The following is a 23,160-nucleotide window of genomic DNA, read 5'->3' as shown; positions in this document are numbered from 1 at the left end:
AACCAAAAAGTGTATGTAAACAAAAACAATGAGTATGCAGAAACAAACATGTCCACAGAAATAAAATATATGACAGGAGATTTTAAAAAAGAAGGTAGCAGCTGGAGCGATAGCACAGCAGGTATGATGTTTGCTTTGCACAGACAGCCCAGGCTCAATCCCCTGCATTCCATAAGGTCTCCTGAGGCTATCAGGAATAATTATAAGCACAAAGCCAGGAGTAACCCCTGAATACCACTGGGTATAGCCCCAAAACCAAAATAAATATAGTCATAAGCCTTGTAAAACTTCTTGATGTTTCGAAACTATGTGCACAGGGGCTGGAGAGTGGTGTGCACAAGGCTGTCCCAGGTTTGATCCCTGACATCCCCATAAGGTCCCCAAGCACAGTCAGGAGTAATTCCTGAGTACAGTGTCAGGGATTATTCCAATCATCACCAGGTGTGCAGCCCAGAAATAAATAAAACACCAAATCTGATGGAATAGGTGCAATTTACACAATCTTAACTGCTAAATATTGTGAAAGAAAATACTCTTATGGAGAAGGCAAAATGGAATGTTGAGAGGTGAGAGGGCAAAATCAAGGGTGGAGAAGAGAGGTCAGAGAGAAGCAGAGATGGAAATGTAGACACATGCTATGCCAGTACTGAGTAGGATATGTAGCATCTAAGGTAATCTTAGGGTAAGCACATCTTTCTAAAGCAAAAATCTGAAGCAGAAAAGTAACTGTAGAAGCCTAATCTAATGGGAAGACAATCCAGTGAAAAACGAAAGGGGAAGGTAGGGGTCTATGGTGCAGGAGGGTGTTTGTCAATGAGCTGGACTTCAACAACTGATAGGTTTAGAAGAAAGAAGATATCTGAATCTGGGATTTCAGGTATCTAGGTTCTCTTCAGATGTCAAACATAAATCCAATAGGAGTTGGGCACCAAGATAAAGAAAAAAGGCAGTAGGCCCCACTCTTGCAGCAGTTCATTGTGTGTTGGGAAGGAAAGGGAAACCATTAGCCTTGTTACAAAATGACAAGCTTTAGGTGTGGCCCTTGCAGTAAGATTTAAAACCAAAGTGAAGATAAAGCTGTTCAAGTGAGGACAGTAAAGCAACTAAGGGAAGTAGCAAAGTTAAGCAGAAGGAAGGAGATTCATGTCATCCTGAGAGAAGGAAGGGAACAGGCAAGAGTCACACTTGGTGAGATGGCATCAAATGAAGAAAATATTTCAAATGAGGTAAAAACATGAACACCGGGTAGCACAAACAAAAATGAATAGCTTCCTGGCCCTAAAAATCTCACAGATCTCTATATAGAATCCTACAGCAAAATCTAAGTGACACAAGATACATTAAATGGGGTGGAAAAAAAAATGGAAATAGCAACTGAAAATGCTAGGTTACATTGAAAATTTAACATTACTACCGACCTTGACTGAGCTGCAGAGTTTCTGCCATTACTGGGTCAAGTTGCAGTCGGGATAACAATTGCCTCTGTTGAGTTCCTAGAATATAAATTTTAAATTTTCACTAAGCTTAAGGCACAAAATAAGCATGTGTTTATCAAAAATCTAGTCCAACTTGTATTGATAAGTCTTAAAATCTCTAGTAATAGAAATTATTAACATCTACAGGCCAAAGCTCTCTAAAACAAAAACTTATACCCATTGAATCAAAGAGGACACTTTAGAACACTTATTGTAAGGACACACGTTTTCTTGCATTAGAAGATGACAAAGGGAAATTAAAAAAAATAAGAGGGAATTACTATATAGCACCACAACTTACAGGATAAGAAAGGCCATATATGGATGCAAGATTAAGAGAAAAGCACCACCCTCTACTAATACTCGAGTTATTATTACATTCACTCACACATACATCCTTGGAATTGCAAAACAAAACACTCCATGGAATTCACAAAAACTATGGGTGGACATACGAAAAAACACTACTCAAGAGTTCAACTCCTCATGATAATAATTTCTATCTCCTCAAAGAAAAGATGCTCAGTTGAAATATTTATCAATTCTTTTTTTTTTTTTTGGTTTTTGGGCCACACCCGGCGTTGCTCAGGGGTTACTTCTGGCTGTCTGCTCAGAAATAGCTCCCGGCAGGCACGGGGGACCATATGGGACACCGGGATTCGAACCAACCACCCTTGGTCCTGGATCGGCCAAGGCAAACAGCCGCTGTGCTATCTCTCCGGGCCCATATTTATCAATTCTTAAACAGGTCCATAACTTCCTCACAGTTATACTGTAAAACAAAGCAGGGAGAGGCTAAAGAGATAGCACAGCAGGTAAGCTGTCAAGAGTTAAATCCCCAGCATCCCTTATGATTCCCAAGCACCACCAGGAGTGGTGGTCCAGAGCCAAAAGTAACTCCTGAGCACCACTAGGTGTTGCCCCAAAACAAAGGGAATGAAGAACTGTCAACTTTTCCTATCTTCAATCTAATGGTAAATGCTCTTTGAGAATGAATAAAGATCATTACCTTTTGCACATGATCACACTTTCCAGTGCTTAGCAGATACTGGATACTAACTTGCTGGTTTAACATAAAGTACTGCATAACAGTGTTCAAACGGGTGTAACAGATAGGGTCCCAAATACCGCAATATTAGTAAAATGCTTGCATACTAATTCTTAGTGTATCTGTTACCAATGGTTTCACAAGTATTAGCCTTTGTGTAAATATGTAAGTTAGCAATCTATGTCAGCTATCACATTTCATTACGAGGTATTTTCAGAGCCAGGGATAACAGCTCAAAAAGTCTGTAGTCCCAGAATCATCGTTCCAGCACTGCATACCCATTTCTCTTCTAGTCAAGCACCACTTGGCACAATTCACAAAACTTAGCCCAAATCACACTGTCAGGCCTACACAAATAAAACTAAAAATTAAAAACTTTTAATCTGAAAGGCAATAATAAATTCCAACTCATCAGATATTTTTGTTTAAAACATTCTATTGCATTACTCTTTAAGTGGAATACAAAAAACAAAATAGGTTAATTCCTTCAAAAATGGTCAGGGTAATAACATAGTAAACCTCAAGGAGCAAACTTTTATTTTGTGTGTGTGTTTTTTGGGTCATACCCGGTAGTGCTCAGGGTTTATTCCTGGCTCCATGCTCAGAAACTGCTTCTGGCAGGCACGAGGGACCATATGGGACGCCAGGATTCGAACCGATGACCTTCTGCATGAAAGGCCATCTCTCCGGCCCGAGGAGCAAACTTTTAAAGCTGGCATTTGGTCAAGTAGTACATCTCACATTATAGGAGAGTTTATAGAAATAATGCTCTTAGACCGGAGTAATAACACAGTGGTAGGGCATTTGCCTTGCATGTGGCTGACTCAGGACAGACCCGATTTCGGTCCCCAGATCCCATTTGGTCCCCCAACCCTACGAGGATCTGTTTCTGAGTGCAGAGCCAGGAATAACCCAACCATTGCTGGGTGTGAACCAAAAACAAAACAAATGATCTTCTGATCTAAATACTAGGTTCAAATATTCAAGCACATGCCTTTTTAAGAGAAGCAGTAAACAAGGAGAGAATATACCTCTGATACAGCATTTGGGGGCTGGAGAGAGTACATATAGGGCACTTGCCTTTCGCGTGGCTGACCCGAGTCAATCCCCAGAACCCCTTATTATCCCTGAAGCCTGCCAGGAATGACCCCTGAGGTACTATCAGGAATAAACCCTGAGTACCACTGAGTGTGGCCCAAAAACCAAAAATAAAATAGCTTTTTTTTATATAGGAAAACCTATTCTCTACCAGTTTAAGTTTTGCTTCATCTTTATAGGCGCATCTATAAACCTTTTTTTTCCTCAGAGAGATACAGTAAAGAAAGTGGAATTTTGATCAGTTCTAGGCTCTTAAGATAAATCAAAATTCAATATATTTGTCAAAGTCCATGAAAAATTCAGATTCTCAGTAGCTTGCTGCTTCCATAGAAGAATTTGAGCCAATTAAGATGTCTTACATAAAAGACAGCAGACTCAGAATTTACCTTTCTCAACGTTTTTAAATAAGTCAATTATTTTTACATCAGTTGTCCTTGACTGTGACTCTAAATCTATTTTCTCTTGATCTTCAAGCTCTTTGCTGCATTCAGATGTTGAATATTCTTTAATTTTAATCTCCAAAGACGAAATTTTTGCTTCATTTTGTGACACTCTAACATTTAGATCAAAAAGGTTTGCTTCCATTATCAAAATGGCTGCTTTCATGCCTTTGATTTCATTTATATAAGTTGATATTTTCCTTGAAAGTTGGGAAATATTATCTACTTCATTCAGCGCACATGAGGAATTTGTTACAGAATCTAAGTCAATTGGCTCTGGTGAAAAGAAAACTGGTAAAGATGGTGATGAAAATCTTGAAGACATTTTCATAAAATTATCTCTCCCTTAATATTTGGTAATTTTTCCTTTATAGACCATTAACTTGTTTCATCTGAAGTAAAAGTAGCAATTAAGCTGATACTTGAAGTGATTTTTAAAATGTTATTTTAAACCTATACATTTTAAAACATTTTAAAACCTATAATTGAAAAGACAAAGTTGTACATTTCTAGAACTCAAAATTTTAAAATGTCAAACAAACCAGACCAATGTTCTCTTTGCTACAACTAAGAAGCCCTCAGTGTCCTGTAAGACCGACTTCTAAACCCCCTCCCTCCAATCAACCCTATTATGACATAGGAAATAATGCTGGCTTATGATTGGCTGAAAGCAGGTATGTGACTCACAAAGAATGTTTCTATTATTTACCTCACACAAGAAGCACTTAAGATCTGAAGCATAAGTAGAATAATAAAATAATGTACCGTCTACCTAAATATATAAATGTAGTGTTTTGCTCCTTTTACTATTACATAACCAATTTCAAGCTTCAGTTTAAGACCTTTTTTTTAAGCTAGTAAAATATTTTCCCTTAAAACAGGATGAAATGGTCATAACCCTACTTCAATCCTGAGCACTTCACAAAACCCCAAAAACAACCTTACAAAGTCACAGAGCCAGAAATAATCCCAAGCACACACTTCCAGGTGTGGTCCGAAAACCAAAATAACCACCAAAAAATATATACAAGCAAACAAAAATAATCACAAAAATGCTATTTTTTTAATTTTGGGTTTGGGACCACACCCAGCAGCACTCAGGGGTTACTACTGGCTCTGCACTCCCAAGTCAATTTAGGAAGGCTGTGGGACCATGTGGGATGCTGGGAAATAAACCGAGTCCATCCTAGGTCAGCTACATACAAGGCAAATGTCCTACCACTGTGATATTGCTCTAGCCAAAAGTTATTATTTAAAACAAAACAATAAAACCATATTTGGCCTTTGCTTTGTGGTGAGTATAACATGAACACAAATAGCTTTAAAAATGTACCTCGCGGGGTGGAGGAAAAATAAATAAAAAAATAAAAATGTACCTCATTTGGGGCCGGAGAGATAGCATGGAGGTAATGCGTTTGCCTTGCATGCAGAAGGTATGTGGTTTGATACGTGGTTCGAATCCCGGCATCCGATATGGTCCCCTGAGCCTGCCAGGAGTGATTTCTGAGCACAGAGCCAAGAGTAACTCCTGAGCATTGTCGGTGTGACCCAAAACCAAAACAAACAAACAAAAAAAATGTACCTCATGCACCAGAGGGGTGGTGCAGGGTGTAAAGTCTGCCTTGAGCATTCTAGCCTAGGACAGACCGAGGCTCGATCCTCGGCATCCCATGTGGTCCCCAAGCCAGGGGCGATTTCTGAGTGCATAGCCAGGAGTAACCCTTGAGCGTCACTGGGTGTTGCCCAAAAACCAGAAAAAAAAAAAAAAAGTACCTCATGGGGCAGGAACGATAGCGCAGTGGTAGGGTGTTTGCCTTGCATGTGGCTGACCCAGGACAGACCTCCTCGGTACAGTCCTGGAGTCCCATACGGCCCCCCAAGCCAGGAGCGATTTCTAAGCACATAGTTGGGAGTGACCTCTGAGCGTCACCACTCAGAGAAAAAAAGAAAAAAAATGTACCTCAAGGTAAGAAATTGGTAAGAAATGAAAAAAAATGAGTACAGAGCTTGCCTTGCACATGTCTGACCTTGATTCAATCATGGCTTTTCATGATTCCTCCAAGCCTGCTAGGATTGATCCTAGAGTTTAAGCCAGCAATAAGCCCTAATCAAGGCCACTGGATATGGCCCCAATATGCTGTGGGTCACCCCCCCCCCAAAAAAAAAGCAAACAGGGTCCAGAGAAATAGCACAGCAGCAGTAGGGTATTTGCCTTGCACGGAACCGATCCAGGACAAGGGGTGCTTTGAATCCTGGCATCCCATATGATCCCAAGTGCCTGCCAGGAGCGATTTCTGAGTGCAGAGCCAGGAGTAAACCGTGAGTGCTACCAGGTGTGACCCAAAAACCAAAACCAAAACCAAAAAAAACATGGCATAATAATGGAAATCAACTAAACTGATGACTTAAACTTGAAAATATGGAAAATTTGAGAACAGTCTTGGTTTGACACTTGACCATTATAAAATGACTTTTCTTCTATTCTGTGGAATTTTTTTTTTGTTTTCTTGATAGTACCCTTTATAACAGAAAAGCTTTTTATTTTGATAAAGTTCAGTTTAACTACTGAATTATTGTTTTGTTTTGTTTTATTTTTGGGGGGGGGCCACACCCAGCGGTGCTCAGGGGTTACTCCTGGCTGTCTGCTCAGAAATAGCTCCTGGCAGGCACGGGGGACCATAAGGGACACCGGGATTCGAACCAACAAGCTTTGGTCCTGGATCAGCTGCTTGCAAGGCAAACACCGCTGTGCTATCTCTCCGGGCCCTGAATTATTGTTTTTAAAACCACACTTTTGTAGTCATAGCTAAGACATCACCTAAGTCAAGATTATTAGATTAAATAGTTTTTCCTTAGGTATTTTATTTATGGGCCAGAGCAATGGTACAACAGGTACAGTGCTTGTAATGACTACCTAGGTTGGATCCCTGGTTCTCCATACGGTTCTCCAACCTTACCAGGAGTGACAACAGTGCACAAAAACAGAAACAGGGGCTGGAGATATAGCATGGAAGTAGGGAGTTGGCGCAGAAGAATGGTGGTTCGAATCCTGGCATCCCATATGGCCCCCTGAGCCTGCCAGGAGCGATTTCTGAGCACAGAGCCAGGAGTAACCCCTGAGCACTGCTGGGTGAGACCCAAAAACAACAACAACAGCAGCAAAAATTTTTATTTTAGCTTTATACTTTTCAATAATTTCTTTACATAGTATAAGATAAGTAGGTCCAAATTCATTCTTTTACATGTGGATATCAACTTCCTAGCACTGTTTATTGTTAAGATTGTCTTCTGCTCAACTGAGGCAGCCTTACAAACCTCAAATAATCATAAATGTAATGGTTCAGAGGCAACTACTATAATATAGCAAGTAGGGCACTTGCCTTGCATGAAGCCAACTTGGGTTCAATCCCTAGCATCCCCATATGGTTTCCCAAGTCATGTCATGAGTGAAATCTGAGCATAAAGTCAGGAGTAAGTCTTGAGTACCTCTGTGTGACACAAAAGGCAAAAATAACTGGATGTACTGGTTCATTATGAAGTCTTAATGTAATCCCACCCATCAGTCTGAACACTTAAGTCACACAGTGACTACATCTTCCCCTCTGAGAACTGGATGATGTCTGGGTCCCCACATTGCCCAGAAGTGCCGGCAAAGGCAGGAGTTGGTGTTGGATCTAAAGAAGCTCCAGTAATGCTACCTGCCAGAAGCATATCTCTGAGAGCTAACCTATTAATCCAATACTGTGTGAAATGAAAGCCTTTAAATATTAATTAAAAAAAAGAAAATAAAGGGTAGAATTACAAGATTTCATGAAACAAGAAAATGTGAGATGAACCTGAAATAATTTAAGGTGACAGTTGAGGAATTAAATATTGTTATCCAGAAGCATACAAGTATGCTAAAAATAACATACTGAGCATACTTTTGATAGGGCTTTTAAATTCAGGTCCTAAAAGAAGAGGAAAAGAAACAGGTTGGAGTGAGGAAGGGCTAGGCTGAGGGGCCAGCTAAAGAAAGTGCCTAGGGGGCCGGAGCAATAGTATAACAGTAAGGCGTTTACCCTGCATGCAGACCAATACAGGACAAACTCCGGTTTGAACCCCGGCATCCCATATAGTCCCCCGAACCTGCCAGGAGTAACCCCTAAGCACTGTCGGGTGTGACCCAAAAACCAAAAAATAAATAAAGGTGCCTAAAATGCCTAGCTAATGGCACCAGTCCCAGACAATGCAAGGGAGGCAAGAACACACAATACAGCAATACTGAAATCAGGGATCAGAGTCATGCTTTACAGTCAGAAGAATGTTCCTGCAGAAGTGTGATCCACATGAGGGTAAAGAAGCACAAATAGGCTGTAACGTCAGGCATAAGGGATTGAAAATAAGGCAACTGGAATAGTGAGGCAGATTTGGCAGTTCAGAGACAGGATATTAAGAAAGGGGGGTTTTAAAGTAAAATCTGAGATTCAAGAGAATATGAGATTATTCAAAAGAGGAAGAAAAAGAATTAAACAGCTGGGCTCAGAGCAGAAGTACAGAGAGTAGAGTTTGCATTGCACAGGCTGATCCAAGTTCAATCCCCAACATACAATAAGGTTCCCTAAGCCTGCCAGGAGTCATTTCTGAGCACAGAAATGAGAATTTCCTCTCACTTTTATTTTTTGAGGACTAGCTCTACACTTTCCTCACAGTAAGATGGAAAATATTTCATGTCCATGAAAAATAATTATAGGGCCCAGAGAAATAGCACAGCGGCATTTGCCTTGCAAGCAGCCGATCCAGGACCAAAGGTGGTTGGTTCGAATCCCGGTGTCCCATATGGTCCCCCGTGCCTGCCAGGAGCTATTTCTGAGCAGACAGCCAGGAGTAGCCCCTGAGCACCGCCGGGGGTGGCCCCAAAAAACCAAAAAAATATATATATAAAAAATAAATAAATAAAATATTTAAATTGTTACCTTGACTTTTTTCTATATTATCTTCTTTTGTTTCCTCTTCTTTAATAGAGGAACTTATTCTGGGGGTTCTGCTTTGTCCCTGGACCATTTCTGCTAGCAATTCTTCTTGAGAAGTTCGAGTTCTAGGAGCAACTGGAAGTGTCTGTTTCTGTGAGACTTACATAAAAAGCAAAAAATGATAGAAATACAAATATAGTAATATATAAAACTCAAAAATAAATGGCATATTTAACATAAATGTCTCCTTTACCCTCAAATATAAGGTTGAAAATCCATAAATACCACCTTGTTTTTTTCCTTATATTATTAAGCTACATAATACACATAAGAATTTTCTTTCCTTTGATGGGAGGTACAATGTTAGATTGATAAGCAAATGGTTATGACAAAAGCAAGCTCCTGTTCCAACTTCCTGCTCTCAAACCAACTTAACATACTAGTATGACATCAAATATCAACAAAACTGATACAAAACAAAACCCAAGGGGCTCAGGTTTGAAGCCTAGCACTACATAGTCACTAAGAACCATTGTAAAACCCTCAAGCCCTGAGTGACTAGGCCAGTGATGGCTAACCTTTTTGAACCCGAGTGCCAAACTGTTGCATAAAACCGCACAAAATTTCATCAAAGTGCCAGCACATCAATTACCAGGGGTCTCAAACTCGTGGGCTGCAAACAGCCCTCCGTACAACATTTTGTGGCCCTGTCCTAGAGGAATCTTTTGGTTTTGTTTTGTTTTAGTTGTTTGGGTCACACTCCCCAATGTTTAAGGCTTACTACTGACTTTGCACTCAAGGATCACCCCGACTTTGCCTCTTGCGGCCTCCAGGTAAATTGAGTTTGAGAACCCTGAATTAAACCTTAATAACATGATTTTAGTACCACACTCGCCTCCTGCTGCACCGCATATCTTAACTGCAGACCTTCCCACTTGCCAGCTGCAAGGCCTTCGTGTGCCACCACTGGCATGTGTGCCATAGGCTCGCCATTGCTGGACTAAGCCCTGAGCACTGGGAGGTGTGAACCTCAAACAAAAAATCTGAGGGAACTGTAACTACTGTAACAAAAGGAAATTTCGGGGCCGGGCGGTGGCGCTAAAGGTAAGGTGCCTGCCTTGCCTGCGCTAGCCTTGGACGGACCGCGGTTCGATCCCCCGGTGTCCCATATGGTCCCCCAAGCCAGGAGCAACTTCTGAGCACATAGCCAGGAGTAACCCCTGAGCGTTACCGGGTGTGGCCCAAAAACCAAAAAAAAAAAAAAAAGGAAATTTCAAGCCACATTTAAGACTGTAAATTTCTGGGCCTGGAGAGATAGCACAGCGGCGTTTGCCTTGCAAGCAGCCGATCCTGGACCAAAGGTGGTTGGTTCAAATCCCGGTGTCCCATATGGTCCCTCGTGCCTGCCAGGAGCTATATCTGAGCAGACAGCCAGGAGTAACCCTTGAGCAATGCCGGGTGTGGCCCAAAAACAAAACAAAACAAAAAAGACTGTAAATTTCTCATCATCCTAAGTAATCAATACTATTGACATATTTAAAAAGGGAATATAAGTTAAGTTCAAGTATTGGACTTTGACCATCCTTATCCTACATGCCAAAGCCTGTTCAACTGTTCAGGGTCAAGTTAGAGATGAGGAAAATAAGACTCAGGGCCAAAAATTGAGAGGGGATTAAGGGGAGCTGGAGAGATAGAATGGAGGTAAGGTGTTTGCCTTGCGTGCAGAAGGTCGGTGGTTTGAATCCCAGCATCCCATATGGTCCCCCGAGCCTGCCAGGAGCGACTTCTGAGCATAGAGCCAGAAGTAATGTCTGAGCGCTGCCAGGTGTGACCCCCCCCCCAAAAAAAAAACAAAAGAAAAAAAAAGAAAGGATAGGGGATTAAGGGGCCTGAGAGATAGCATGGAGGTAAGGCATTTGCCTTGATTACAGAAGGTCAGTGGTTTGAATCCCGGCATCCCATAAAGTCCCCTGAGCCTTCCAGGAGCAATTTCTGAGCATAGAGCCAGGAGTAATGTCTGAGTGCTGCTAGGTGTGACCCAAAAAAAACAAAAAAAGAGGGGGAGGGGGGTTAAAGAGATTATACAAGGGAGGTACATAGTATGTGTAAGGAACCAAGTTCAATCCCTAACTACACAATCCTAATGAGCACTTCCAAGGTGTAACCTCTAGAGGAAAAAAAAAAAAGATGGTGGCCGGAGCAGCAGTGCAGCAGTAAGTAATTTGCCTTGCATGTGTCTAACCTAGGATGAACCACAGTTTGATCCCCCGGCATCCCATACGGTCCCCCAAGCCAGGAGTAATTTCTGAGTGCATAGCCAGGAGTAACTCCTGAGTGTTACCAGGCGTGCCCCCCTCCAAAGAAAAAGGCTTAGGGGTCAGAGCAATAGTCCAGAGGAGAGTACACAAGCATTGCATGTGGTGGACACCCAGGTTCAATCCCTGGCATCCCTATCATCCTCCACCCCCACCAGACCTGAGCCCCTGAACACCCCTAGTTCTGGCCTATACCTCCATCCTTTTTTTTCTTTTTTTGACTTTTTGAGGGCCACACAGAGATGCTCCGGGTTTATAGCAGGGTATGTTTCAAGATCCCAAATGAGGGAACGGATAAATAATACAGTGAGAAAGATGCTTGCCTTGCATGCAACTGAACCTATTTCAATACCCAAGCACTGAATGATAGCACAATGGCAGGGCAGTAGGGCTTTTGCCTTGCACGCAGCCAACCTGAGTTTGATTCCCTGCGTTCAATTCCCGACATCCCATATGGCCCTCGAGCCTACCAGGGGTGATTTCTGAGCACAGAGCCATGAGTAACCTGAGCACCGCCAGGTGTGACCCAAAACCAAAAACAAACAAAAGTGATCCCTGATCTAAAAGCAGGGTATAACCCCTGAGCTTGACAAGATGTGGCACAAAAAAGGGGGGAGGGGCGGAGAAATAGCATGGAGATAAGGCATTTGCCTTGCATGCAGAAGGTTGTTGGTTCGAATCCTGGCATCCCATATGGTCCCCTGAGCCTGCCAGGAGCGATTGCGTAGCGCCAAGAGTAACCCCTGAGTGCTCCTGGTATGACCCAAAAACAAAAACAAACAAAGACACAGAATAATAATAGTTAAAATTCCTATTATATATCTTACATAAATCACATACATACATATAAATATATATTTATATATATATGTACATATAAATATATATATATGTTTTGGGGCCACACCCGGTGATGTTCAGAGGTTACTCCTGGCTCTGTGCTCAGAAATTGCTTCTGGGGGCCGGAGAGATAGCACGGAGGTAAGGCGTTTGCTTTTCATGCAGAAGGTCATCAGTTCAAATCTGGCTTCCCATATGGTCCCCCGTGCCTGCCAGGAGCAATTTCTGAGAATGGAGCCAAGAGTTTCCCCTGAGCACTGCCGGCCGGGTGTGACCCAAAAACCAGGAAAAAAAAAAAAAAAAAGAAATCACTTCTGGCTTGGGGGACCATATGGGAATTAGGGGGATCGAACCATGGTCCGTCCTAAGTCAGCCACATGCAAGGAAAATGCCCGGCTGCTAAGCCACCTCTCCAGCCCCAAATTACATATATATTATACAGAAAAAAGAATTAACAGGCACTAGAACTGCTCAAAGAACTAAAATCAACTTACAACTAGTAGTTTCTCAAAAAAAACTCCGCTATTGGGTTTAGAACAATAAATTGTACGCAGCTACCAGATTTGATCCCCAATATCAATATGATCCCCAAAATACCACCAGGAGTGATTTCTGAGCAGAGCTAGGAGTAACCAGGTATGGCCCCAAAATCAAAATTAAACAAAACTCTGCTCCTTTATCTAGAAATATGGCTATCTTTATTTAACACCAATTTTGAAAGCAATCAATTTTAGTTTACTCGGTAATTTGAAATCTAAGGAGCCAAACAAATAGCACAGTGACCCATGTTCAATCCCTGGTTTCCCATATAGTCCTGAGCCCACCAGGAGTGATTTCTGTACTCAGAGCCAGGAGTAACCCCTGAGAACCTCTGGGTGTGGGGCCCCCTCAAAAAAAGTCTAGATTAATATAAACATATAATTTATTTACCTGTAGAATAGTTAGTTGTTTTAGTTACAGATTCTTGGGCTTCAGAGATAGCCTTCAAAATCAGATTCTTGTTAGCTTGTTTAGAAGGTGGAAGTGATGGTCTAAACAAAAAGTTAAAAAGTATATTGATTAAATTTTAGATATGGCTACTTCAAATGCTAACCATTCTACTCTTCTTTTAGGTTCGGAACAGTCTAACTAGTTTTCAAAACATGGAAACGATGGGGCCGGTGCAATACCATTGTGGTTAGGGTATTTGTCTTGTGTGGGAGTTAAGTAGGTGTTAAGCTAGGTGTAAATTTCATTAAAAAATTTACAAAAAGTTGGGGCCGGAGCAGTGGTGCAAGTGGTAGGGTGTTTGTCTTGCATGCAGCTAACCTAGGACGGACTGAGATTTGATCACCTGGCATCCCATGTGGTCCCCCAAACCAGGAGCAATTTCTGAGTGCGTAGTCAGGAGTAATCCCTGAGCATCACCGGGTGTGGCCCAAAAGCAAAAAAAAATTACAAAAAGTAACAAATCTGGATCAATTCCTCTCATACAAGCTTCCAATGTTCTCTGTAATCCTTGAACAGACAGACCTTATTTCATCTCTGCATTTCTCAAATGAGTCTTCAATGCTATTATTAGCTTTTGGTTTTAATAACACCAGATGAGGAGTCTGGAGGTAGGTTGGGCAGATAGGGAGCAGCCTTGTACCCAGATAACCCAGGTTCAATGCCAAGCATCCCATAAGGTTCACCCTAGAAGCATCAGGAACAATTCATAAGTGCAGAGCCAGGAGTAACCCCTGAGCATCATCACCAGAAATGGCCCAAAACCACTTACCACACCAAAAATGAAACTCAAAGGGAAACTAATTTTCAGATATAGTAAGGTACCTCCTTTCAGGCTTTGCAGGCACTGACACGCTGCTGGAGATGCTTCCTGTCCGGGACCCACAATCATCATCTTCCTCCTCCTCTTCTCCATCATGATTGAATTTTTTTACTTTTACAACCGAACTTACCACAGGCAATTTTCTCTTACGAAAGTTTTCTTCCTGCAACCAGATTAAATTTACTCTTACCAAGGCCAGAGCATAGTATAGAAGTAGAGCATTCGCTGTGCATGTGGCCAACCAGTTTGATTCCCAGTATCCCACATGGGCCCAAAGCCCTACCAGGAGTAATTCCTGAGCACATAGCCTTGGACGTACTTGAATCACCCATAATGATTAAACCAGGATCAGCAACATATAGCAAGTACCTTGACCCTTATACTCTCTGGTCCTTCATTAGACTGATTTAAATTATTTCATTATAGATATGTAATTCATGTTTTATATAAAATGTTAAACATAGTCCATGTTTCTTACAAAATAATATCAAATTATCCCAGTCAGCTTTTAGCCAATTAGAGCTTTACATTTCCTTAAAAAATATAGAACTACTGGAGCCGGAGAGAAAGCATGGAGGTAAGGCGTTTGTCTTGCATGCAGAAGGACGTTGGTTCGAATCCTGGCATCCCATATGGTCCCCTGAGCATGCCAGGAGCAATTTCTGAGCGTGAAGTTAGGAGTAACCCCTGAGCACTGCCGGGTGTGACCCCCCCCAAAAAAAAATCTTAAATGAGCTACCCACAGAATGTATTCACCCAATACCCATCAGATAAGGGGCTAATATCGAAAATATACAAGGTACTGACAGAACTTTACAAGAAAAAAATCTAACCCCATAAAAAATGGGGAGAAGGAATGAACAGATACTTCCTCAAAGAAGAGATACAAATGGCCAAGACACATGAAAAATGCTCCACATCACTCACTAATCATCAGAAAGATGTGAATCAAAACAACAACGAGGTACCATCTCACACCACAGAGACTGGCACACATCACAAAGAACAAGATCAATCAGTGCTGGTGGGCATGTGGAAGAGAAAGGAACTCTTATTTACTGCTGGTAGGAATGGTGTCTACTCTAGCCTTTATGGAAAACAATATGGAGACTCCTCAAAAAGCTGGAAATTGAGCTCCCCTATGATTCAGCTATACTATACCACTGCTAGAGATATACCCTAGGGGAAAAAAATACAATTCAAAAATCCCTTGCTCATTCATTGCAGCATTATTTACAATAGCCAGACTCTGGAAACAGCCATGATGGCCTCCAACAGATTGGCTAAAGAAACTGTGGTACATATACACAATGGAATATTATGCAGTTGTCAGGAGAGATGAAGTCACGAACTTTACCTATACATCAAAGTACATGGAATCTATTATGCTGAGTGATATAAGTCAGAGGGAGAGATAGATACAGAATAGTTCTACTCATCTATGGGTTTTAAGAAAAATTAAGGACATTATTATAATAATGCCCAGAGACAATAGAGATGAGGGGTGGACTGGCTCACAATATGAAGCTCACCACAAAAAGTGGTTAAGTGTAGTTAGGGAAATAACAACACTAACAACTAGCATGACAATCTTTTTTTTTTTTTTTTTTTTGGTTTTTGGTTTTTGGGTCACACCCGGCGGTGCTCAGGGGTTACTCCTGGCTGTCTGCTCAGAAATAGTTCCTGGCAGGCACGGGGGACCATATGGGACACCGGGATTCGAACCAACCACCTCTGGTCCTGGATCGGCTGCTTGCAAGGCAAACACCGCTGTGCTATCTCTCCGGGCCCGACAATCTTAATGAGTGAGAGAAGTAGAATGACTGTCTCAAATACGAGGTGGGGGACCATTGGTGGTGTGAATGTTGCAATGAAGGGGGGTATTCTGTTTATAACTGAAACCCAACTACAATCATACTTGTAATCATGGTGCTTAAAGATTTTATATATATAAAGAATCTTAAATGAGGGGCCAGAGCACAGCAGGGCGTTTACCTTGCATGCAGCCAGCCCGGGTTTGATCCTCAGCATCCTATATGATCCCCCAAGCCTGCCAGTAGCAACTTCTGAGTGCAAAGCCAGTAGTAACCCCTAAGGGCCACTAGATGTAGACCAAAAACAAACAAAAAAAAATCTTAAATCGACCTAAACTATCCCTCAAAACCCGAGCACGCCAGATCTGGCCCAAAATGGAAAAAAAAAAAAACTTAAATTAGGGGCCAGAGTGAAAGCACAACAGTAGGGCATTTGCCTTGCATTCTGCCAACTTAGGACAAGTCCAGGTTCAATTCCCAGCATCCCATATGGTCCCCAGAGCCTGCCAGGAACAATTTCTGAGTGCAGAGCCAGGAGTAACTCCTAAGTGCCATTAGGTGTACCCCCAAAACAAAAAACAAACAAAAAACCTTAAATCAACCTAAACTATCTCTCAAAACTATAAGATGAATTAAAACATTTCGAATGTTAGTATCATAGACAAACTAATCAAAATATAAAATATGAAAAGTTAATGATGGATAAAAAATCTACCTTTGATCCTTAAGCAGAGAGCCAGGATAACACTACTAGGTTCAGCATAATTATTTTTTTAAGAAGTAAGAACTGCTTATTTATTTTATTTTATTTTGGTTTTTGGGCCACACCCGGCAGTGCTCAGGGGTTACTCCTGGCTATCTGCTCAGAAATAGCTCCTGGCAGGCACAGGGGACCATATGGGACACCAGGATTCAAACCAACCTTTGGTCCAGGATTGGCTGCTTGCAAGGCAAATGCCGCTGTGCTATCTTTCCGGGCCCCTTATTTTATTTTTATCTTTTTTTTGTTTTGTTTTGCTTTTGGGTCACACCCAGCAGTGCCCAGGAGTTACTCCTGGCAGGCTCAGGGAACCTTCTGGGATGCTGGAATTCAAACCACCGGCCTTCTGCATGCAAAGCAAACACCCTACCTCCATACTATCTCTCAGGCCACAAGAACTGCTCATTTTAGTTAGAGATTTAGTTCATCAGTGATCAACTGCCATGTGTATGTGTATTTGAGGGCCCAGATTCAATTCACAAAACCACAAACTAGAATTTTTAAGCTATACAAACCTCAATGTTCATTTTTTCTGAGTTGTTCCTAAAAAAGGGACTATAAGTTTCTTCTAAGCTGTTAAGCACTTCTGGTTCACACAAACGTCCAGTTTCATATAACCGGCTGTTCTGTATATCAGGTTGCTTGGCAGCATGAATACTGTTTTGCTGCTGTTGATATTGATATCTACTTAAATGAGTACCACTATCTGCATTTCGACTTGCAGGTGGTCGATAAATTTCAATAGAAGGGCGAGAAGAACTGTACGTAAGTGTCACTGTAGGTTTTTTTTGAGATAAGGGATTCTCTTGCACAAAATTGAGGTCGTCATCAATGAGATCATCTGGTTCTGGTTTAATATCAATGACATCTTCGGACGGTGCTGGCTCCCTCAGAGGTTTCACTGTTGACATTAGTCGGGTTGCAGCTCCATCATCATAACTCTGTCTATTTGAAACAACAGATACACACAAATTATATCAAATTAAGAGCACTAGAGCCTAGGTGTAGCAACTAGGGTGCTTGCCTTGCATGCAGCAAGAGGATCCAACCCTGGTAATCCCATACAGTTCTCCCAAGCCCACTAGGAGTTATCCTGAGCGCAGAACCCAGAGTCCCTGAGTGCTGTGGGCATGTCTCCACACCCCCACCCTTACAATTGAAGTTCACAAAAGGTACCATTTAAACATGTAGTTGCTAGCTTGCCAACTTGGGTTTGATACTTGGCATCATATATGGTGTATCCTTAAATACCACCAGGAATGATCTCTGAGTGTAAAACCAAGAAGACACTGAGGACTGCAAGGCGTGGCTCCAAAACCCAAACAAAAACAAACCGAACTACCCACAATTAGAATTGAAGTGAAAGTATAACACATTGGGCTTTTGCCTTACATAAAGCCAACCAGGGTTCAAACCCAGCAGTCATGGCCTTTCAAGCCCACCAAAAGTGAAACCTGAGCAGAGCCAGAATGAGAACCATGCACCTGGGACAGAGAGAAAGTACAGTAGTAGGGCATTTGCCTTGCACACAACCAACCACGACAGACACTGGTTCTATTCTCTGCATCCCATACGGTCCCCCGAGCCTGCCAGGAGCGATTTCTGGGCTCAGAGCCAAGAGTAATCCCTGAGCACCATTAGGTGTGACCCAAAAATAGAAAAAGAACCATGAACCTCCGAGTTTGGCTCAAAATCAAAACAAAAAATTAAAAGAAAAATAAGTCTACCACGAATGTGGATCTCTATGACAAAGTACTTGCCTTGTACTAGTGAGGACCTCGTAAATTTAATGGTACAAAATGTTCCTTTGAGCACCACCAGGAGCAACTCACAGCACCAGGCTTAATATGGCCCCTAAGCCACAAAACTGTGATCTCTTCCTCCCCCAAAAATGAAAAAAAAAAAAAAAAAAAAAAAAAAAAAACGGTAATTGAAAAAACTAAACCAGAGAAATAGCTCAACAGGTTCAGCACGCACTCTGAATGTAAAAAAGAGGCCAAGGTTAAACCCCTGGCACCTCAAAGTGTCTCCAAAGTCTCCAAACACTGACACAACCCATGAGCACAAAAGCAGAAGCAACCCCCACGCCTCACCAGCGTAGCCCAAAATCTAGTCCCACTTCGAAAAATAAAATGCTCAGCAAACAATTTAGTTTTGTCAAAGCTTGCTGAAAACAACAATTAAAGGAAATAAAAACTGGGACTGGATCAAAAGTGGTTTGCCTTGTCGGTTATTCACCTTGCATGGGGCTATCCCAGTTTGATCCCGTGGGTACCATATAGTCCCAAGCACTGCCAGGAATGATTCCTGATTACAGAGCCAAGAGTAAGCCCTGAGCATCACTGGGTATACCCAAAACACACAGACAAAAAATAAAAATTTTTCTATCAGGAGCGATAGGACAGGGGGTAAGGTGTTGCATGCAGTCGACCTGGGTTCAATCCTTGGCATCCCAGATGGCCCCCGAGACTGCCAGGAGCAATTCTGACCACAGAGCCAGGAGTAACCCTTGAGCACTGCCAGATAAGGCCCCCCAAAAAAATAAAATAAAAATTAAGGTGTCATTTTGAAAAAGCCTTTTTACACAGGGCATTATACCTGGAATTAGTGGTTTTCTGCTCCTGTGAACTTGTAGAAACTCTGGAATCTCTCTTTTCAGATCTAGTGCTAGAAACTGCAAGGGGTGGCACTGTAGCTTCGTGCCTTCTCTCATCTCCCCGACTGAAAGTGCTCTTGTTTGAAGGCACATTACTATCAAAGATGTTGGTATCAGAAGACTTTAAACTAGAGGGATCTAGAAAGACAAATAGAGTATTTTTAAGCTGGTTTTATTATTTTAAACCTTTTCTTTCATCACCAATTTAAAAGCAATACAAGTACTTTCAACATATTTTTAAAGGTTAAATATCCCATGGAGGGGCCAAAGAGATAGTATAGCGGGTAGGGAGCTTGCCCTATGTATGCAGCTGATTCAGGTTCACTCCCTGGCATCCCGTGATACCCCAAGCACCAATAGAATGACTCCTGAGTGCAGGGACAGGAGTAATCTGAGTATTTCTGGGCCTGGTCCAAAAACATATATATATAAATGTCTCATAGTAATGCAATAATTTACCCAATTAATACTGCACATCCTTTCCCTTGTTTAAATGTATTAACTGCTCTTGAATTCATAAAAATAGCTAACTCCATTGAAAGTCTAAACTGTTTTTAAAGTTTTGGGTTTTTTCCCAAGGCAAATAAAAGAGAAAGAGATGAACAAGGGCCAGAGCGATAGCACAGTGGTAGGGTGTTTGCCTTGCACATGGCTGACTCAAGATGGACCTGTGTTTGATCCCCGGCATCCCATATGGTTCCCTGAGACAAGAGTGATTTTTGAGCATATAGCCAGGAATAACCCGAGTGTCACCAAGTGTGGCCCAAAAACCAGGAAAAAAAAAAGAAAGCTGATTAAGATGAAGCACATGATTTTTAAGTAGGAGGTCTGAATTTGATACTTAGCACATGGTCCCCCAACTTCATCCCAAGCCAGATGTGAACCAAAAGCAAAATTTAAAAAACGCTATGGAGGGGGCCGGGTAGGTGGCGCTGGAGGTAAGGTGTCTGCCTTGCAAGCGCTAGCCAAGGAAGGACCTCGGTTCGATCCCCCGGCGTCCCATATGGTCCACCCAAGCCAGGGGCGATTTCTGAGCACATAGCCAGGAGTAACCCCTGAGCGTCAAACGGGTGTGGCCCAAAAACCAAAAAAAAAAAAAAAAAAAAACGCTATGGAGGGGACCGGAGAGAAAGCACAGTGGTAAGGCATTTGAGGGGACTGGAGAGATAGCACAGTGGTAAGGCATTTGCCTTGCGTGTAGAAGGACGGTGGTTCGAATCCCGGCATCCCATATGGTACCCCAAGCCTGCCGGGGGCTATTTCTGAGTGTACAGCCAGGAGGAGCCCCTGGGCACTGCTGGGTGTGACCCAAAAACCAAAAAGAAAAAGCTATGGAGGTTGGAGAGAGAGTACAGTAGGTAAGTTCTTGCAAGGCAAACAGCCAACCTGATTTTCCATATTCCACAAACAGTGCCAAGAGTGATTCCTGGGATCAGAGTCAGGAGTAACTCCTGAGCATAGCATAGTGTGGAAAAAAAATAAGAAAAACTCTGGGTGGGCCGAAGAGATAGGATGAAGGTAAGGCATTTGCCTTGCATGCGGAAGGTCGGTGGTTCGAATCCCGGCATCCCATATGGTCCCCTGAAAGATTTCTGAGCATGAAGCTAGGAGTAACCTCTGGGCGCTGCCGGGTGTGACCCAAAAAAAAAAAAGAAAGAAAAAGAAAAACTCTGGGGGACTGAAGAGATAGTACAGTGGGTATGGGACTTGTATTGCATGTGGCCAACGCAAGTTTAATCTGTGCATCCCAGATGGTCCCCCAGGCAATTCAAGGAATAATTCCTGAGTGCAGAGTCAGGAGTAACCCTTGAGCATCATCAGGTATGGTCCAAAAGCAATAAAAAATATCCCAAACAAAATAAAACAAACAAAAAAAAAAAAACCAGAAAATAAATCATAAGCTGTATCAAATTCCAAAAATACCCAGACATTTGTATGACTCTTACCAGTTGTAACAGAGCGAAGTTTATCTAATACACCATGAAGCCTAAAAGCAAAAAATAAATAAAATTACTTCCACTGCCACTCTAAATTTAATGACGTACATATCACTCCAAATATATATTGATAAAACATTTAATAAGTACAGTTTACGTTTATTTTTATCTATTACAAGAAAGTTCCTGGGATAATTTAATTCTAAAATGTAAAAATACTGATGATCTCAAAATACAATTTTACTTCAGTGTACTATTATAGTCAAAACAAGGTATAAGGAAGCATAGGCCACACAACCTTGCTTATAGCCTATTTTAGTAGCTATATACAAGACAAATTTGCTTCATAGTTCTTTCAAGGGGCCATGCCCACTAAAAATACAGAAAATCAGTGTCTTACTCAAAACTCAATAAAAGGACCAACTACGTAGTTTAATGGTAGAGTACATGCCTTGTCTATAACAGACCCCAAATTCAAGAACGAAAAGTTGAGAGGGCTGGAACTATAGCACAGTGCATAGGGTGTTTGTCTGCCACGCAGCAGACTCAAGTTCAAAACCCAGCAACCTACATGGTCCCACGAGCCTGCCAGGAGCGATTTCTCAGCAAGAGCCATGAATAACCCCTGAGCACTACCAGGTATGCCCCAACCCCAAAAAAAGAGTTAAACAGGAAGGGGGCAAGGAAAATTAAGAGGAGAACGGGTGCAAAAGAAGTCCAAGGAAAGAAAAGAATTTTAAAGTCTGGGGAGGACAGTATAGGAGGCTAAGGCTATACAGGTTCCATCCCCGGCACAAGATGGTCTCCAAAATATTGCAAGGCACAACACTGGAGGTCTCCTAATTCTGCCAGAGTGGGCTAGGTTCAGTTCCTACATGGAGTTAAGAGCCAGGTTGGCCAAGAATTGCCTGTGGGAATCCTGGCACTCCTGAATACCAGTTGGGAATATCTTCCCACCCTCAAAGGAATAAAAAGCCGATTCACTTAATCTTCCACAAGGACAATTATTATAGGACTCCAAATAAACAAAATGGTTTGGGATTGTTGTCAAGGAACACTTAGGAAAAGAAATGTGATGAAACAGAAATCCATCCCTTGCATCACAAATTTAAATTCAACTAGTAGTCCAAGAAATTTTTCAAAAGCATTAAGTTCCAATCCAAAGGTTAAAGAAAAAGTCAGATCAGACAAGAATATGGAGGCCAGAGCAATAGTACAGCGGGTAGGGCATTTTCTTGTACACAGTTGACCAGGGTTCGATCTCTAGAATCCAATATGGGGCCGGAGAGATAGCATGGAGGTAGTGTGTTTGCCTTGCATGCAAAGGACAGTGGTTAGAATCCCGGCACCCCATATGGTCCCCTGAGCCTGCCAGGAGCGATTTCTGAGCATAGAGCCAGGAGTAACCCCTGAGTGCTGCCGGGTGTGACCCAAAAACAAAACAAAACAAAAAAAAAAAAAAAAAAAAAAAAAGAATCCAATATGGCCACTGTGCATCACTTGGAATCTTGGAATGACCCCAGAGGGAAGAGCCAGGAATAATCTCTGAGGGGCCAGAGAGATAGCACAGTGTTAGAGCGTTTGCCTTGCATGCAGCTGATCCAGGACAGACAGTGGTTCAACTCCCAGCATCCCATATGATCCCCCCCCCCCCCCCGTGCCTGCCAGGAGTGATTTCTGAGCGCAAAGCCAGGAGTAACTCCTGAATGCCACTAGGTGTAACCCCCCCCCCAAAAAAAAAGAGTAACCCCTGAACACCACATTGTATGTGACCCAAAAAATATGAAGAACTAAAAGAATGTGGAATGAGCCAGAGATATAGCTAAATAGACTGGACATCCAGGACAAGACAGTGGTTCAAATCCCAGCATCCCTTAGAATCCCCCCATGCCTGCCAGGAGCAATTTCTGAGCGCCAAAGCCAGGAGTAGCCGGGAGCGCCTCTGGGTGTGATCCAAAAACCAAAATAAATAAATAAGTAAATAAATAAAATAATAAATAAAATAAATAAAGCAA

General features: G+C 42.1%; 1 protein-coding gene across 3 annotated transcripts in view; it reads right to left on the bottom strand.

Moving 5' to 3' along the window:
• The window catches only part of ZC3H14 (zinc finger CCCH-type containing 14), a 54,260-nt gene that overhangs the window by 18,940 nt on the left and 12,160 nt on the right, over nt 1–23,160 (bottom strand). For all 3 annotated transcript variants that reach the window (XM_049769799.1, XM_049769800.1, XM_049769801.1), the window contains 7 exons: nt 21,155–21,195; nt 19,151–19,346; nt 17,068–17,497; nt 13,981–14,141; nt 13,099–13,199; nt 9,017–9,172; nt 1,419–1,493 (listed from right to left, as the gene is read on the bottom strand). In XM_049769799.1, the coding sequence (XP_049625756.1) occupies nt 1,419–1,493; nt 9,017–9,172; nt 13,099–13,199; nt 13,981–14,141; nt 17,068–17,497; nt 19,151–19,346; nt 21,155–21,195 (1,160 nt within the window). The remainder of the gene's footprint in view (nt 1–1,418; nt 1,494–9,016; nt 9,173–13,098; nt 13,200–13,980; nt 14,142–17,067; nt 17,498–19,150; nt 19,347–21,154; nt 21,196–23,160) is intronic.

Source organism: Suncus etruscus, chromosome 3, assembly GCF_024139225.1.
Source record: "Suncus etruscus isolate mSunEtr1 chromosome 3, mSunEtr1.pri.cur, whole genome shotgun sequence".
Lineage (NCBI taxonomy): Eukaryota > Metazoa > Chordata > Mammalia > Eulipotyphla > Soricidae > Suncus > Suncus etruscus.
The sequence above is the reverse complement of the archived record's forward strand: the minus strand, read 5'-3'. Positions and strand labels throughout refer to the sequence as shown.